The 19,791-nt window shown below is 32.3% G+C and overlaps 1 protein-coding gene and 1 long non-coding RNA gene across 6 annotated transcripts in view; one reads left to right on the forward strand and one right to left on the reverse strand.

Annotated features, from left to right (window-relative positions):
• CrzR (corazonin receptor) overlaps window positions 1–19,791 on the reverse strand; it is a 160,886-nt gene that overhangs the window by 11,268 nt on the left and 129,827 nt on the right. For 3 of the 5 annotated variants that reach the window (XM_074121718.1, XM_074121722.1, XM_074121720.1), the window contains 2 exons: window positions 8,091–8,514; window positions 4,924–5,251 (listed from right to left, as the gene is read on the reverse strand). In XM_074121718.1, the coding sequence (XP_073977819.1) occupies window positions 4,924–5,251; window positions 8,091–8,365 (603 nt within the window). In that variant the 5' untranslated portion in view covers window positions 8,366–8,514. Of the gene's footprint in view, window positions 1–4,923; window positions 5,252–8,090; window positions 8,515–8,657; window positions 8,931–19,791 lie in introns of those variants that run through there. The other 2 variants (XM_074121719.1, XM_074121721.1) reach the window with 2 other exon arrangements.
• Window positions 9,194–12,511, forward strand: LOC141450868 (uncharacterized). The gene is made up of 2 exons (XR_012456376.1): window positions 9,194–9,488; window positions 12,174–12,511. It is a non-coding gene; the product is annotated as an uncharacterized lncRNA (long non-coding RNA).

Genomic DNA, 19,791 nt, shown 5'->3' on the forward strand with positions numbered 1-19,791 from the left:
AAAATATTATTTAGGGCAACTTTTGTGAAAGGAATCAAAGTAAAGATAATAAATTTTGTTGAATAGCGGTGGAAATTTAATCTAGCGCCATTGATCGTGCCAACAAGTACATAAATTAAAATAATGAAACCACCGAGAGAATTATTGCTGTACAACGTTGCAGGTGCAACATTAGCTCAATGTTAGAGCAAATCAACTAATAAGTATTTTCATAGCAAATAAAAATATTTACATTTTAATTTCTTTTACTGCTAAAGGTTACTCGAGTTTTGACTCGAGTAAAAAAAAAAGATTATACTCCTTCATATTCGAGAAAGAATAAGTTTTTATCTTAGCTTTTCTACCTATTTTTTTTCCTCTTCCATATTTTGAAGACGTTTTGAGTAGGAGAACTACTTTAAAGATTAAAATTTGTATTAACTGGACAAAAATTCGTCATAAATAATATTCGTTAAATTATAGAGTATCTGGTTCATAATTTGTTTTTATTCCTTAATTCTACTGGACTTTCTCTGAGTGATAACTAAACAACTCACAACCCATTTCATTCTTTCTTATACCAACACCAAAGAAAAGTTAAGTAACTAATGTATTGTTTTATGTAAATGTTTCTTTCAGCTCTAATGGATTATTTATAAATTGGTATTAAAAAAATGTTTACAGCCTTTTTGGGCCTTGAAAACTACAATACTTGGGCATCAAACTTTTGCGATAAACATATCGCTTTTAAAACTAAAGTGTTTATTTATCCGAACTTAAAAACGCAAAAGAAGAAAAGAAAAATTACTTTAAAATACTTCAATGGGATTCGCTTACATATCTATTTAAGTGCAACTAAATATTATGCAAAAATACAAAACTTCAAATTTATATGAAAATTGCAAAGCGAGCAAGTGGTGAGAGTATTCCGTTAATAATTTTTTGATAACATACTCTGTTTTTTATTTATTTATTTTTTAATAGTCACTGATATTTTTATTGAAATATGACCAGGAGCTTGCAGATGCAATATTTCATCGCTGGTATACTTATTTATAAGTCAGTATATTTTCCTGATATAAAGTCCTTCCTTATCTCTCGAGTGAACTATGATTTTTCATAGTGAATTTTGATTTCCAAGTGAACTACGTTCTTAAATAATTTTTTTAAAAATATGATACAGAAGTTTGCTTGGGAAATGTTTTTAAATTAAAAAAGTAGTGATTTTTTTTTTTGTATAAAAATTAAAGACAATTTTCTTTAAAAGCTGTCTAGATTACTTTGTATTAGACTTGCGGAAGGCTTGTAGTACAAACCTCTTGGAGGGCTACACAGGAAAATTGGTAATAATAAGTTTTCTTTCATATGAAATCAAAATAAATTGAACCAGTGAAACAATCTTTGCAAAACTTTTTGAATTCAAATGGAAAAATCAATGAAATCAATTGAAGATATTTAAGGCTGGTCCAAAATTTGTTATATTTTAACTTTACTAAACAATTAAATTACCAGATAGATTGTTTAATGAATTAAATCACAACAAATTTTCAGCTTCCTTAATTATTTCAATTTCATTAAGTTTACACATAGTAATGATGGAAGGAAGGAATTAATAGGGATGTGTGAATTTCCTGTTCAAGAGTAAACTAAGTTGGCCCAATTAAGGCGACATTTCAGATTAACTAGGGCCAAAAGCTCAGTTAACTTTCTTTCAGAGGTCGAGTACCAAAGTCGCATTTATCCCATCCTATTTCGTACTTATATTTTAATCTTATAGTGGATTGAATGATAATCAATGATGCAATGATCGATATTCACTTACTAATTGATACGACAGTCCTTAGAGAAGAATCTGTACCTCTTCAATAAAAGTTGTACAAAATCATCTTGATTCTTTATTTAATTATTAGTTTTATCATTAGTTTAATCCATTAAATTACTGTTATTTGTATATTCTGCTGAATAATTTGTCGCTTTAACAAATAGAATAACCTTTTTAAATATTGTTTGTGATCACAACCCCTCTGTCACCCTCATGTGAATTGTAACGATCGAATCCACTATCCGATTCCATGAATGATCTTACTATCTTAATAACGTGTAAAAAACAAAAACAAAAAAGAAAGGTGCAATTTCGATGGGTACTGGCTACAAAACTTTCAGTGAAGTCTCAATAATTCTGGGAATAGTTGGAACAAATGTTCAAACGATATAAACGTGATGTCATAGATTTAACGTTTACCTAGTTGAGTATAAAAAAACACTTGTATACGACGTTTATTTGTTCTTTACATCGAAGAGGTAGTCGAATTGTACTTCAATCTCTTAAGAAACAAAATAGACTAGAAAATAGTGAAACCGAACTTGAATTTTCAATTGAATACTAAGTGGCGCCACTTCCCAGACAATTATTATAAGAAATTATTGTATTGGGGCTTTCAAAAAAGGCTTTGTTTTCTGAATGGCTTGAATGGTTTGTGAACAAACAAATAAGCAGAAAGCTACTTCTTGGTCTTTCATCTGGTTATTATTTTTGTTCCGTTAATAATATTTGACATTTAGGTTCAAAAGCTTCATGCCATTTGAAGATCGTAAATTTTCTACTTTCTTTAAATAAATTTTTAAATCAGCGGGAAGTACTGGTTTGTTTCTTCTTCTTTTCCGTGACTGTGGTAGTTTCACGAACAAAGACTAGTTTTTACGGTCATGTTTCTAGTCTAGGATGCCTGTTATCTAAATTTAGGCTGATTTAAAGTGAGTTTATGTCTCACACCAATGTATGATGTCTCATACGCGAAAGTTGGGCATCCAGCTAGGCAAGTCGATTTACCTGAACTCAATGACAGGCAACACTTCCGAGAGGCACCTTTCCATTTACGGTCCTACGAATCTTAAGGGCTACAGAAGTAGCTACTTAGGGTTAGCCTTTGACACACAAGTCCATTCAACTATCCTCTGGAGGACAAGCCAAAGTACACTCCTTGTGGTTCGCTGGTAACTGGCAACGGCTCCAGGCCGAGTCCCTTTGTAGACTGTGTAAGGAAGAGGTTTAATATCCTCTTATTTCCGATCTGATTGCGATGTAATATCAAACTTCTGGCACTTGGAGGCTGGAGGGTATAAAGCGCAAAGAGAGGAGGAGGCTGATCGGAGAACTCTGGATGGTCTCAGGAGGCTGCAATGATATGCTTCAAGATAATCAATTCTACATTCTACATAATATTCAGAACATATGTTACTATAGAAGAGTATCATTAACGGGAGGTGCTGACTGATTTTTATTAATATTATAAATTGAACAGAAAAGGAAATAACTTTTAAAAAGAAGTTAATAATTTGATGTTTGAATAAGTTTTACCAATTTAATTTTAAATAAAATGTTTACTAAGGAATGAACTATATAAGACAAAATTTTGTGAAATAAAAGTTAAAAAAAAGAATGTCATAAGTTGATGAAGAAAGATGACTAGAAATATTTTTGTTCATAGCAAGATATTAAAATTAATATTAATTAATGGTAAGAGACAGACTGAGAACATTGTCATTTTGGTTTTGAAAGTTGTAATTAAGAAAAGATTGGGGAAATAAACTTTATTTGAAAGAAAATATCGGGCTCTTGTGCACATTTTCAAAAGAAATATCCAAATAGTTTGAGTAGTTTGTCGAACTGCATCTATCCCGCCCAACTATGTGGCTGCTAGAACTAGGTTCTGATAAGAAAGTTAGTCGTCAGCCTAGAGACAACGCAGATACGAATAGTGAAATGTATTCTTGGAGTAAGCAGATGCAATAAGGTGAGAAATTAAGAAGAAAGTTTTCTTAAGAAAATAACATTTAAGAACATGACTAAAAAAACGCATTAGATAAAGGGCAATTATCTTTTAGTGAACTTTTTCACTCGTATTCTGATTATTTACTCAATTCAATGTCAGCCCTTTACTTTTTCTTATTTTTACCAAATCATTCAGTTACCATATCATGTTCAGAACTATAAACATATAGTAGTTATTACAGAGATTAAAATCGCATATGTAAGTAAGTATTCTTTCTTGACAATTGTATTAAATTGCACGCTTCAGACTTTGCAGCAATTAGCGGGCAAAATTAAACAGTTTAATTAAAATAAATTAAAATTATTGCATCATACTAAATAATTTTTCAAGATAAAAATTGTTATTTTATATGGCATAAATATCGAGTTTTCAAGATGTTGAATTGCTTCAAATGAAAACTTATGAGAGTTAAGGAGCTTAGTTGGGCGCTATCTTAAAATAAAGATGGTAAAGCTTTCAGCTGAGAGCATTGGCTTTTCCAGGTTAGACGTGAGCATCAACAAGGCTTTGGCTTTATACTACAAAAAATAAAATACAAGAGCAAAGTAAACATACAGAAATACATCTCTGAAGTAAAGTATTTTGGACGTTTTTTTTTGTATAAATGAAACATCTTTATCTCTTTCGAATAGTTCTTCTAATATATGATGACTAAATTGTTTTTCCGATAGACTGAAAGATAATTTTTAAACAATTTTGGACTCGAAGAATTTTAAATATATTTCCTTGTACAAGTAATTTAGCAACACTTGTATTTAATCTTCTTTCTTGCCAGGGAAAGCCGGTCCACCGGAAGGTAATATTTTAACTCCGATTTTACTCTTAAAAGCATGTATGTTAAATCTAGAGGAAGCTACTCAGCAATGTATATAACTATATACATATAAGATGTGCACGTGAAGTGATTTCGATTACATCGTAAAGACTCATGAAACCGTCCTTCTCCGACAAATTAGACAGGAAGATGTTATTTGTCAGATTCAGCATTCCCTTTTTTTAACGACAAATTTAAAATGACCGAAAGAATCCTTACATTATTAAAAGACTATCTTACAAAACTAGAAATCTTGAAGTACATAATGAAAGACTAGAAATCTAGTTAATTACTCACCTGAGGAAGACTTAAAAGAAAGCTTAGAAACCAAGCTCCAGCAACAAATCGGCCACATCTTTTCGCAGTGCTGATTGCTTTGATTGGATAACGCACTGCCACAAATCGATCAAGGCCGATCAATACTAATATAAATGTAGAAAGATAGAGTGCAAACATTTCAGAAAATTTGAACAATTTGCAGGTAACATTGTCGGCCGTCCATGCTACGGTGTAACTCCAGAGTGCTTCTCCAGCTATGCAGAATATTGTGACCAGGAGATCAGACACTGAGAGATGGAGGATCAGAGCGTATACCGCCGACCAATTCTGGTTTCTTCGCCGCCGTCTGTAAGAAACGTAAAACTGAATTAGCGAAATTAAATTAAAAAAAAAAAGCTCTTATATTAGTCTCTGGTTAAGGATTTTGTGAATTGAGAAGTTTGGTATCTCAAATTAGGTATGTATGGTTAAATTAGGGCCTCTCTTTTCCCTTTGGTTCTGAATCTACTGATGTTTAATCTCTGATCATACCTCAGCACAATACTCACTTCTATGGATGAGCTCGTTGGTTGCCGAAAATCAAAAGTACTTATTAAAGATACTTGCATCGATGATATTGATACACCTTTCAAAGAGAAAGCTTCCTGATACTATCGCTTTCTGGATTTAAGAAGAGGTGTTTTAACAAAACCCTTATTTTAATTAGGAATAGTATAATCCTGGGCAAAGAAGTGCCCAGCAGTAACGCAAGTTTACTTCCTGGGAAATAAATAAAACGTTTAAACTGAATAGTAGACAATCACGCGACATTGGTCCCAATCAAAAAATACTCTCTCCCTTTTTTGGTAAGCAAATAATGTATATTTTAATTTTTTTATTTATTGTGAACGTAGCTTTGGTCAGTTTTTTTGTAATGTAAATTGCAATTCTAAAATTTCTTGGTCGTACTCTAAGAATACATGATTTAGTTTAAGATATGTTGGACGAAGATCGTACAAATTATCACACAGACCTATTAACTTGTGCTGAAAACACTACAAAAAGCACTGTCCTTATTATTCACTTAAGGGGAAGTTATGACAAGTCTTTACGGCTTAGTTACTTGGAAAAGACAGACTGAATCTGACATAAATCAGAGATGTTCAACAGAAAATTCAGTTTTTAATTGTGGAAAGACTTCAACGAAAGAGGGAGTTAAAACAAGTAAACCTTCTCTAACTTAGTTCATGAATATAGTTTTAGACAGATGTATAGACAAACGCAAGCAGAATTCATCAGCATTTACAAACAAATCTGCCGTCTGCTTGCATTTTATTGGTTTTTATTATGGGAGTAACTCCCAACGCTAATTTCTTGTTCACATTTCTGGACAATCCTATTCCAGCATTGTTCAAATCAAATATCCATTTAAATTTAGACGGTATTTAAGATTATTAATCAATGCACAGTATAAATAGTGAAATCTTATAAGTGATACTGTAACTAGAGGTGGAGGTGTAGTGTTTTATTTTTATTTAATTTGTCAAGTGAAGGGGACAATCGGAGAACATCTATCAACACAAATAATAAGAATGGAGACTGAGATAAAGGAATAGATACTAAATATAAAACCTACAAAAAATAAATGAAATAATAGCTAGGGAATAGGGAAGGGATTAGCCATGAGGTTAGCATACTGGACTCCCACGCGGAGGTCCCGGGTTCGAATCCAGCAGCTGACCCTTAGATTTTCTCTTCCTAGGAGCTTCTTACAGCTCACTGTCCGGTGATGGACAGTGTTGTCTGTAACGAGAGAACACTGTCCGGAGGCCGGCAGTGCACTGGAAAAAGCTCCGGGCGCTAATGACCTCAGCTGTTGATGCGCCAAAAAAAAAAAAAAAAAAAAAAAAAAAAAAAAAAAAAAAATAGCTAGGGAATATTGTTTAGATCGCACAATGAAAGGAGAACTTTTTTTGGTAAATGTAAAGAATAGCGCCCGGAGGTGTGGCCTAATTCGAAGTGATTCTAATTCGCTGTTACCATATAACCCGCCAAATTCAAATGTAAATATAAAAATATTTCTTTATTTTATATTTACATTTAAATCTGGCGGGTTATATGGCAACAGCGAATCAGAATCACTTCGAATTATTAATTCAAGATTATTTAACATTTTTCGTGGGGGGCTGTGCCCCCCACACCCTTTTTTGTGGGGGCTTTGCCCCCACTCCCCCTGATCTATTTTTTGTTTTTATGGGGGGCTTCGCCCCCCACACCCCCTCACTGCCCCACTAATCCACTAACACACAACTCTAATTTGTAATTCAGACACATGGAAAACAAAAGAAAAGAAGCCTACCTTATTCAATGCAATCCCTATCCTTCTGTTTCTACACTTTATTCACTCCCTTAAAATAATGCTCTCATTTGATCGCCCATGGAAAAATGACTCCTTTTCATACTTATCTCACTTCCACACTTCGGACCTACATATCTTTTACTAATTAAACCAACACTTATTCAAAATGATAAAACTTTCATCTCTTTATCCTCCCTCAGACTACATTCATGCTTTAAATTAAAGAAAAACTGTAAATTCAAAACGCTCATCTTTTATGAAGTTTCAAAAAAAAGGAACCTAAAGTTACACACTGGCACTAGCGGGAACTGATAATACGTTGAAAAAGAAGCAGTTACTATGCAGTAAGTGTACTGCGCATGCGCGCTCAACATAAATAGCTAAGGCTGGAAACATAGTGGAGCGGCGAGCAAAGCGGCGATGATAGCGAAGAGCGAAGCGGCAAAAACAAAAACTAGAAATAGATAGAGTTGCTCTATCTTCGCTTTGCTCGCCACTATGCGCGGTCCCATATGTTTACTTGTGTTTGATTTCGCCGCTTCGCTCTTCGCTATCATCGCCGCTTTGCTCGCCGCTCCACTATGGTTCCAGCCTAAGAAATTCAAAAAAAGTATCTACAGCACATTAGCGGGAAGTTGAGAAATTTAAAAAGAATATATTGAACATTGGCGGGAAGTAGTTTAAAAAGTCAACGGTAATTGTGCTGTACTGCGCATGCACCAAAAATAAACAGGCCACACCTCCGGGCGCTATTCTTTACATTAGCCCTTTTTTTATCTAAGCATGTTTGCTGGATATATATAGGATTATGGTTCGAAGGAACAAATATCTATTTAGAATAACACACCTGGAACTCCTTATGCTGATGATAGTGAGCACATTGCCAATGAATGATATGACGGCCATCACACCGAGCACAATGGCACGAGTTCTTGCCGAAGATGTCAACTGGGGTGCATGTTCCAAACATTGTATACGCGACGAACTACTGACTGTTATATTCCAGAGATCACATAATTCTAGAGGCAGTATAAAGCGATGACCGTCATCTGAATTAATCAGATGGTCTTGAAGTTGGCGTAACGTAGTTTCGTCACTAATGTTTGGAAATAACGTCTGCATTTGGATGCAAAATGAAAATTACTGTTCATCGCTTTCAATTAACTTTTTCTATTCAGTTTTCTTACTTTTGCTCCCTCAAGAAAGCAGTTTATCCAACATCTTGGAATTCATCATCAATAACATCTTCAGCAGACATTCTTGTACATGTTCTGTAAATAAAAATAATTGAAGTAGTAACAAAGTTATCAATTTTTATAAATGAATGAAAATATAATACTTAAAAAAGGGATATATAGATGGTAGCATTTGAAAACAACAATAAATTCGTTTACAATTTTTTGTTCTACAACACCTTAGATCTTGGAGACCTTTCGGTAAAACTTTTTCCTGCAGTCCAATAAAATTTGGGTACAAAGATGTTAACAGATAAGTGCACCAAATACCACATCCTTAATGTCGGAAGAATATGGTAATTGCTCACCGTCATTTTTCTAACGCCAAAATTGATACGTTGGCCTTTACTTAAAGCACGAGTTCTGGCCAAGATGTTAATACATGTTCCAAACATTTTACTTGCAACCTATTACTGGCTGTTATACTTTAGAGGTCAGATAATTGTAGGGGCAAAATAAAACCTCCGTCATCTGATTTCAACAGATGGTGTTCTACAATTATCATGGAAGCAGTCAGTCTATTAATCTACTCGAATTATCGCTAATTATCAGCCCTCGTGGTATTTATTATTATTGAAAATATACTTTACTTTCCCTATTTCCTTCCAGCTCTACTTAACCTTATGGTTGAAAAGACTAAGTGATTGATGAAACATCATCAGGAAATTGGAAATTATTCACTAATATTTACCTACGCATCTAAGCTAAGATTGAAAAAAGTATAGTAAAATAAAAGTAAATGCCTATTTTTTTCAGACAGGCTTTTCGTTCAATTACCTAACTAGGTATCGTGTAGGGAGGCAACTAGCAAACATAGTTGACTGTAAAGTTCTCATATTAACCATTAAATAAACTCCAAGGTCAAGGAAGGGAAGGCGGCATCGCTCGGAAAAGCCGCAGAATAACTGTAGTAACATAAGGTCTTGAGACTTTTAAAACATTTCATCCTGTTACACTAAACGGTTTCACATAGATCCTCTTGAAGCCAGATAAATTACGACAGAAACAAGGTAAGCTAGTCTTATTTACTGGATTCAACAAGCCGTTCATAACTTATAACAAGTAGGTAATACATGTTAGTAACTAGTCTGCGTTTAACTAACATTATTTATGGGATCGTAATTTATCTATCGCAGAGAAGACTTTCTGAAGTGGTCTGGAGAGTCATTGCCGCACTGAACATCCATTTCAAGAGGTTTCAATTACATGTGTAGGAGAAGAAAGATTGGGTGACGTGATAAATAGCTGGTTATCTTTCGATTTGTTATGGAACTGTGTTACTGTTTTGCTGAACAAAACTATATTGATTACATGTTTTAGAAATAATCTCATGAAGTTTTTTATCGTTTCAAAGTTTCCGTTTTTGTGGAAGTAGTTCCCTCCACTGCTAGAAAGGAAAATTGTTGTATTCTAATCAAATGTCCAAAATTAAATCGAAATAGCAAGATTAAAAACGAGAAGAATAAAGTCCCTAGTTTTTGTCATTGGTGTTTGTTTCGGCGCATTCAAAATAATTTTTTACCATGAAATTACAGGAAAGCCAAGATCAACTAAATTAAAAGCAGTATATTGCAAAAAATAAATAAAGAAAGAAATTATCTAGAATGATGATGGATCTCTTGATAAGTTACAAAAATCGTAATAATCAATTGGTGGAGGATTCAAATGGCAGAGGAAGAAATACCTTCTTCTTTGCGATCTTCTTCCACAGCACATCTGAATTGAAGGCTAATGAAACTCTGGTGAAATGGAATTTCAGTTCTGGATACCAGACTGGGACTCTGTCCAAATGTCAAGCTTTTGTTCTAAACGACATAAACAGAGTGACCGCCAATGTCTTATTAATACTGTTTCAAGCCCTAGTCACATTGGGACATACCTAAAAATATTTCACAGTCTACCGGATAAATCAAGTCCTTGCGACAAAATGTCTGCATAAACAATAGAACATACTGAACTTCTAGGTTTTACTGGACTCATAATCAGGTTCGTTACTTAGAGCTGCTCTCTAGAGGTTTATTTTGACAGGATTGGCATCATACTAAATGAGGATTTTTTTTAGAGAAATTGATTTAATAGGGCGAGTTGATACATTGAAACTGATCCTTACTAAAGTGCTGTTAATCTTTATCAAGAATATTGGCCTTATTTTTTTTGTTTTTTACCAAAACTTATATATTCATGAATGAAATTTATCTTTATAGTTAACGATTGATGAAATTTACTTTAAACAATATTTGTGAATTGATGGAGAAGGGATGGTGTTGAATGAACCATCTGCCCACTTTTTGTTTCAAAAAATTAAAAAATGGAGACTCCAGCTAGGACAGTAGATAGATTCAGTTAGGCCTTCATTAATAGAATTGATTACTTGACAAAACCCGCATCAAGCAAAAGTACGAGACCATCAGCTTTCATTTGTACAGAAGATGAACCAATCAACCATAAACTGGAGAGGTAGTTTCATCAATCAATTTTAGTAGTGTAAGTAATTCTAGACAGCGGTGACCATTTTTCTCTTTTAGAAATTTTTTTTTCATGTATCACATGAATCATTCTAATCGCTGTAAACTTTTTTCGCCGTCATATAACCCTCAAAACATGCATTTTCGGTAAAGACACATCTTAAAAACAAATGGATTTGATTGCAATGCTCTCCTACTTAATTCAAATCTTTAATGAACATTATGAATATAAGAGATTTTTCTTTTAAATAAATTCAAGGGTTTGGGTTGTCAAAAATAATTAATATTTTAATAATGTATTTACCTCACAATAAAATAGTTCAATACTTGGTCTCTTGGATTTAGGATGGGCTAGGATAGCAAAAAATGGCATATTCCAAATCTTCATTGTAACTTTGTTTCATTATTTCAATTCATTTCATTTTCAAAGGCAAAAAAATTGTGACAAGAGTAACAGTAGCTACATTTGTGATGGATAAAGATGTGTATGTATAATAGATGTATTATTGTAGCGTATGATTGATTGTCACTTAGTTTTATGAATTCCATTAATACTCAATATATGCTTCCTTTTCACACCATCGATTCAGTAATTCAATTTATGGTCACACTTTCCAAATATTCCATTCATTTATAGTTTTTATTTATAGTTAAAAAAACTATCTGACGCAGGAAACACTACAGTACAATCTGATTTAGTTGATTTGTCAACTTGGCATCATTGTTTGGCGGAAGGATGCCACATTCAATGATTTATTACTTGTCTTTCGGATTCTCAGTTACATTCTAATCAGAATACATTATATCTATTCTATAAATTCACTCAAAAAATAATTAATATAGTTTTTAGGTTACCAAAAAAATAATGTATTTGATCAGGATGAGAATAGAAAAAGTGAAACTGAATTAGCAATTACACTCAAGACTATAGACTTCAGACTCCAGTTTGGTATGAAACAAAAAGACTTTCATGTAAAAAGACTTTCACTAATGGATGACCAAGTCCCCTAAAATGTCATTTTTTTTAATGCTTTGGATCTACTGAAATAGAAGTTAGAAAACATTAAAAACACTGGTTTAATTTATAATATTTATAATAATAGGTTAGGCCTTTGTAAAAACAGTTATAATTATGTAATTTTATTTTATTTAACTTTATAGTATATTTAAAAAAGTTTAACTTTTTATATTGAAAGAAATAATTTATTATACTCTTTTTTTATTTTGCAGTAGTGCCGTCATCAAAGAACGGATGCTTAAACGGTCAAATCGTGAGTGGTTAACTCCATACAGAGGCTGATAAAAAAGTTCATCGGTGGTCTAAGTTCAAACGAATTTGTTAGGCCATTTAAATGATCGGGCTACTGCATACAGAAAAAACATATGTCGTATGGACCTGCAGGGACCGCAAGCGTGACTAGCCACCTATAATTTAGGATGTTAAAGTCTGACTGTTATGATGATAACCATTCAATTTTATTATCTCAAAAATATATACACATTTTGTTTATCATGTCATTAAATTTTCAATATTTTCAGCAGAAAGTAAATATAGTTTTTTCCTTTTATTGGTTTCTTTTATTAAAAAACAAACAAACCAGTGGTGAAGCAAAAAGTTCCGTTTTATGATTTCTGTTAATTTATTGAGATGCGAACTTTGCTGTGCAGATTGCCGGAAGAACAGATTTGATACTCTGTTTGGGGATTCAACAAGGGTCCTAAGAAACGGAAATGAAGCTGGATTCATTAGGAGATGAACAATTAATTGTAATTACAGTGTCCTACGTTGTTAGAAGTTGCATATAAATCTTCATTTTATCAGAAGAAAAATGGTATGATACACTCACATTACTTTATCTTACCCATTTTTTTTTTGTTTTTAAACAATAAAACAAATTTAACGTACACTCACGTTTAATGAATAAATTTCGTAATATATTTATTTAATTCTCGCTAATATTACACGTACAGAGTAATCTGTATAATTAAAGAAATAAAAAAATCGTGGGAAATGAATAAATGGTTAATTTACAATTCGGGTCAAACGATTTTCTTCAATCCTGGCATTTTATGAACTCATCTAATGCTCTTAAGTAAATACCAAAGGCGATAGTACACTAGAATGCTTTTTTCGGCTTAAGTGCTCATCTCGTTCATGATTGCCTTAAAATGGCTTAGTTTAGCAGGAAACGAACTACTAAAAAAAAAAAAAAATTCAGATACACATGTATGATACCAAGTATATTAAGTTCAAGAAAAATCTAGAGAACCACTTCAGAGGGAATTGCAAAAAACTAGAAAATGATTAAATGCTGACGCTACTGAGTTACACCTTAGAGAAATACCAAATTTGTATGTTCTAATATTTTCTTTTCTTTTTCTTTTAAAAAAAATAAAGAGGCAGATGATAACACTAAAATTGAAACAGATTTTCTGTAAGTGTAATTCATCAAAAACTTTATGTTTTTAATTAAAACTAATTACAATAATTAATTGCATCTAATTAGGATTTTGGTACAGAGATTAGAAATTTTAATCTAGTTGTAGATTTTCCCGATTCCTGCACTTGATAGAAACATTTCCTTTGGCAAATTTATTGACATGTTCCTTTTGTACTCTGGTTAGTGGAAATCTGAACCCACAATTCCAACATTGGAATGGAGTTCATATATTTTATAGTAATTCCATTAACTCAATGATACTACGGAAAAGTAATAGTTATCCAATTTAGCGAAAAATCTCAATTTTCTCAAGCGGTCTTTATCATGAGCCAAATATAGTTGTAAAACTTACACGTGAATTTCTCTTTCTACATTTTTTATTGATGTAAGTGATGATTTCCTACCAACACGAATTCTTTTTTGCAATTACTAGTAGCCAATTAACCTTAAAGATTACCGCAACAGATAAAAAATTACCTTACTATTAACAATATCTATTTTAGATCGTCGACGTCTAATCGAGCTAATTAATAAAGATTAATGATGGGAAACCATCAACTTCCTGAAGAAGCTAGACAGATATCTGCCAAAAACTGATAACAAGTTCAGGGCCAATAAAGGGATGAGAGACGCCTAATTTGGCCAACCAATGTACATTCTTCATATCCAAAAAACAAGGCAATCAAAATGAATTCAAATGACTTGGCATTCAGACCAGAACAACATCATTATTAAAATAAACTATTTTCAGTCTGCTGTCTCAATTTCAGGACCGATTTGGAAGTAAAGATACAGAATTTAGTGCTTTCAGAGAAGTCTAACTATCCGAGCAAATGATAATTCCTTCAACCGCTAATTTGAAATACAGCGAAGACTAGTGTAGACTACAAACTAAAAGAATGCATTCCTTTCAGTCAACGGCATGGACAAGTGCTCTCTTGTCACCTTCCATACATTCTGGAACCATCCGTCCTAACTCAATAATTCCCCAATATTGTAATAATTTTATTTCACCTATAGATTTGGATCGCCATTTCTTTCTAGACCCTCATGTTCATGAAATACCTTCTATAATTTGTTGTAGTTGTATTTTCCAAATATTATAGAAACATAAAAAGAAAAATAAGGCAATAACGTGCAATACTTCAATAATGTTACTCAAATTTGCACACAATTGTGGTGTTTTTTTCTTTTTGTGAAAGTTGCTTACGATCTTATGAATATAGTTTCGGTGTGTTAGGTTCCTCTTGAAACGTCCAGAGGATGTATTTCACTTGTTAAGAAGTTAGAACAGCCCACAATACATAGGATATTCCTAACTTTCACACGTTGCTTGTTATCCTTCATGCTTTCTTGCCACAAACGAGTCCCCTGAGGAAAATGCTTATTCATCACTTCTCCTTATTTAAAATCCAATATATTCCAGGCTTTTTCCATTCCTAGTTTGTTCGTAAACACTTGTAAACTGATTTATTTTTACTTATTTATTTAATTTTTTTAAACTATTCGGGAACACTTCCGTCTAACAAAACTTTTTAACGTGTTGGTTCAAAAAATATGAACAATAACAACAAAAACACCGCTTCCTATATTACAAAACTTATTTAAAATTAAATTTAAATCATTATTGTTCTGTGGGATCTCAAGGGAGGAATTCATACGAGCTCAAGTTAACAATTGCAAAAGGAAAAGGGCCAAACTTGCCAGATAATTATTTTAAAATAACAACAATAAAATAAGAAAAATAAAAAAGCGAGAAGTACATACAAGGTCTTCTCAGCATCGTCACCAGGCAACGTTTAAGTTAATGAGCCAAGAATCACTAAGTGTTACCACTCCGCCAGTAGTTCTTTCTAAAAAATCCATTCTGTTCTTGCAATGTCTCTGACTATGGATACTGTAATTTCTCACTGTTAAAGTTTAAAAAAAATAAATCTCTTACTTAGATTAATGAAATGATCCCAACAAGTCTACTTTCTTTCATCTAGATTTTAATCTAGGAAATTTAGTGAGAAAATATGCAATTTTATTAAATCAAGATCAAAAACGTTTCTGTGTTTCCAATATCTGAACGACCTCAACGAAAAGTTTCATCTACTTGTAATCAATAACCTTCTTTTGATAGTTTTAAGTCTTATTATTATTTTGATAGCCTATTTGCAAGTCTTGAAGAATATATTAAATAATATGTTAAGCAAAGTTAACCAAAGTTTGAATTCTAAAATTCTTTTATTACATATTTCAAAAAACCAGCGGTAAAAAAAAATTATCTGACTTATAAAACACGAAACTAGCTAAATTCTGAAGGCCACGATATTAGTTTGTAAATCTGCTACAAAATTTATGATCAGACGGTTTGTAAGACCCCCTGTAGTAACTTTCTACAAATTATTTTATACAACCTTGTAAAGTCGTAACTAAGTAACTATGTTTTAATAAACTAAAACTAACTAACACAGTAATAAACTGCCCTAAGCTTAGTATAGATAAAGTAGAAGTAAAAAGGTAGAACCACTATAGGAGTAGTAGGGTGACAGCTATTTCGGCAAAGTGTGCCTCAATAAACGATGACTCACTAAACCTGAAAGTGTGGTATAAATCCTCACCAGACTTTCTGATGGTTCAATTTCGAACAAAATATTTTTGTAAAAAGCGAACTTTTCATAGAAGAATATTTTAAAACTTTGAATTTTAACAACACATTTAGCCCTTCTTAAATTAGCATATATTAGCAATGATCGTACACCACAATGACTTTGCCACTTTGCGGGGATATAAAACTTCCTACCCCAGTAATTCCTTTAATCAATTGTTTTCTAAACAAATATTTCAAACAATTCAAAATTTAATTCTAGATTTTTAAAGAAAATCATACTGCTGCTACTTTCGGTAATTTCTCAACGAAGTAATAACTCCTCTCTTTAAAGTTCTTCTCCTCTCTGTGGTCCATGCTTTTAACGCTAAGTAAAAGATTTATTACAGAAGTTCCTATCAGAAGTTCAACTTCCCGTATACGTTAGACTGTTTTCTTTACCTTTGTTACCTACGAGTTCGCTGTTTGATAAATATTTTAAATCCTCACAAGATATTTTACTAGAGATAGAAGATAAAAAATATACATTTTTGAAGCATCTTCAGTACTCATGAAAAGGAAATACAACTCCTTGAAACTGACAGCATTAATTAAACTGCCAGGCATCTCTAGCAATTAATCAAATTCCTTTACCCATCAATACTCAATGCTCTACTCATTTCAATATAAATTAATATTACGTAAAATATTCCCAAATTTAAAACTGCCTTCCTATTTAAAATTGTTATAAATATACATTGCTGTGATAAAATATAGTGATGTAAATGATGTATATCCTTTTTTAATTTTTTGTTTACCCATCTGGGCGTGCAGAATAGAGAAATGGGGTTCAACTAAACTAAATCCTCTAGCCCAAAATCTTTTTTCTAGAACTCTTCCTGACAACCGAACAAGACGTCTAGAAAGACAGTTGATCACCTCTCTAGTGAAGAGAGTGACTATTATAGTTCAGTATTTTGGAGTGTTACCACTGGGTAATGTTTCCACTCGTTTATGTCTACTACAGTTCACTGTTATCATTGTAACTTAACCAGCGCTAATAAAAGTAGCACAAATAAAAGAGAAAAAAATTGTTGTTTCGATTATATCTAAAGATCTGAGTCTTACACAAATAGTGCAGTAATCCAATAAATACTGATTCCCTTATCCTACCTGAATCATACTTTAAAAAAATCGATCCGATTTAATATTTCCATTCTAATTTAGCAAAATAATGTCTGAATTTGACCAAAAAACACAGAGTAAGCATTTATTTCGTGACAAAGAACAAAAACACAGGAAATAATTCCAAGTCATTAGTAAAGAGATATTTTTTGTTTTCATTTTTAAAGGAAAACTTCTACCAGCAATCAAAGTAGGGCCATATATCATCCAGAACATTAACCTTCTCATCAACTATTAAAAAGTTAACCCGAAAGAAGAATAAAGAGTTCGCCTTTTATCTTTCTTTGAGTTTTTCTTTGTTCCAAGTTTAGTAGAGAGACTAAAAAAGGAAACGAAAAGAAATGAAATGAAGAAGTGGAAGGAAATATGGAAACTTTTTGAAAAATAAAATTTCTATCTAAATGGAAAGAGTATAAGATTTTTAGTTTTTGTTTTTCATAGTTGGTTTTTACTTATTTGCTAACAAACTTAGATAGTGTCAATAGAAAGTTTGTTTTGCAACAGTCCTACTGCTAGAAGTTCTAGATGTTTTGTTTGCTTATGTCATGCAACAAAGAAAAGCAAATTGAAAATTATTAAAACCTTTAAGACAAACATTTATTACATTTACATTTTTATTTACATTAAAGTAAATAAAAACGGTAATTTCTGTTTGTTGGCATTAGGGACTGGTTATCCTAATCCCCTCTTTCGAGCTTGAATCCCTCAATCTATCATCAGAATATTTTGATGAGGGGCAAGAGTGTTTTGGGAACATAGAGTAATTACATCTGAAGCCTGTTCTCCGATTATCCTAAGTGCCTCCTTGAAGAATTTAAAAGTTTCAAGGTTTGTAGAGGGAAATATTATTCTAGATCCTTATTCAGAATTGGCCATTGCCATTGTAAGTAGTTACTCCTGTCCACGGCTCTTCGCCCATCAAAAGACTTTGATGGTTTCATCACCTGAGATTACTTTAGCTTAGTACTTTTAACATCCTGTTAGCGAAAATCATCTCAATAACTTCATTATCTAGTATGGGACATTAAAAAGGATTCTAAATGTTCACCTCTAAGCCTAATTGTAACCTTAAAATCTTCTTGACTATTCAATCATCAAATTACTGATAATTTGCTCTGACCATACACGAAATCGAGGTCTAGACTAAACTCACATTTCAAGGTCGTTTTCATCTTGCAAGTCGTCAAATTAAGTTAGAGTATTACACTATCGTAAAAGTAAAAGAATTCTGCTTTTAAAATTGCTGAGCCTAAAGTGGCTCTATTAACCCTTCCTTAACCCTGTTGCTAAACTTATGGCTCCTTTTATGGCATCACGAAAACGAGAAACAGTTCAATAAAAACGGCAGAGATTTCCTTAAAGTTCACGACAATGGAGGGAATGAACATAAAAAGAGAAAACATTCTGAGGCAAAGTCAGTTATTGTTGCAGTATTCAGTTCCGACTGTTACCTTGATACTCCTTGAATATACTATTAGTGACCACTTATGTAGCATTTGCTCACTTGGAGGATTTATTTTCAAATCAGATTGTAAAATTTACCAACTAAAAGATAAATTATAACATTTTTTGCATAAAATGAATTGCATATTATGTATTTTTTGATATGTTCCTCTGTAAAAAACTATATTAGAATAGTTTTTGCTTAAAAGTGCTATCCGAAAGCCACATTTAATAGGGTATTTGTTGGGGGAAAAAATTAAAACGGTAAGACATAAATCGAGTACAAATGCATCAAAGTACATTCCTCTGAAATCTAACACAATACGTTAAAATTTAAATTTGCTTTTCTAAAACATGTTCAATGAGCTAAAAATAGATCCCAAATCTTGAATTTAATAATAAGGGCGTCATATGAGATATTTTATAATTTAATTGAATTAATTATTTGAAAAAATAAAATCATTTTGAACTTTACAATGACAACATAGTAGAGATGTCTCAACTTTCAACAATGCATCAAAAACAGAAAATTAAACAAAATAATCGTGATATAACTTACTAGGGGAAGAAGAAAAGTTATGTGAAAACTTAGTTTTGATAAAGCGGAGAGCAAACAAAGAGTATTAACAATATAATTACATCCTTTATTATATCCTTAGCTCGCAGGCTTTCCTAAGAGTTTACACATGAAATTGTAACATTAGTCAATTAATTAAAGCTAAATAATATTATTATACTGAAGCTTAATTTATAATTCCAGTGTATGTATATGGGTAGAGATCAGGAAAGACATTTCTAATTTTGTCATTTAAGACATTTGTTAAGACATGTCTTATTTTTAAAATATATTTGTAGAAAATTCTGATTTTTTTTTTCAGTATAGCGAAACTCCAAGATATATTAATATTGAAAATGAGGTGGGTTTCGAGGTGCTAGATAATTTAGTAGATTCAGATGCAGATTTTTTTTTTTTTATATCTGACCCAGTTTTAAATTTTCATCCACCGTCAAAGGTTCTATACACTGGACCGACTCCCGTGCGACCAGGGTCTTCCTTGTGGCCATCTGAACTTGCCGTTAGAATTTCTCTTTTTATGAGCCAGTTATGGATAAATGAGTCATTCAACGAAAGAAGAGTGCATTGAAATGTTAAAATAAAATGCAGAAATGTTTTAATTAAAATAAAAAAAATACCTCCTTTAACACC

This window comes from Rhodnius prolixus, unplaced genomic scaffold (assembly GCF_049639745.1).
Source record: "Rhodnius prolixus isolate KJV_2025 unplaced genomic scaffold, Rpr scaffold_8, whole genome shotgun sequence".
NCBI classification, from domain to species: domain Eukaryota; kingdom Metazoa; phylum Arthropoda; class Insecta; order Hemiptera; family Reduviidae; genus Rhodnius; species Rhodnius prolixus.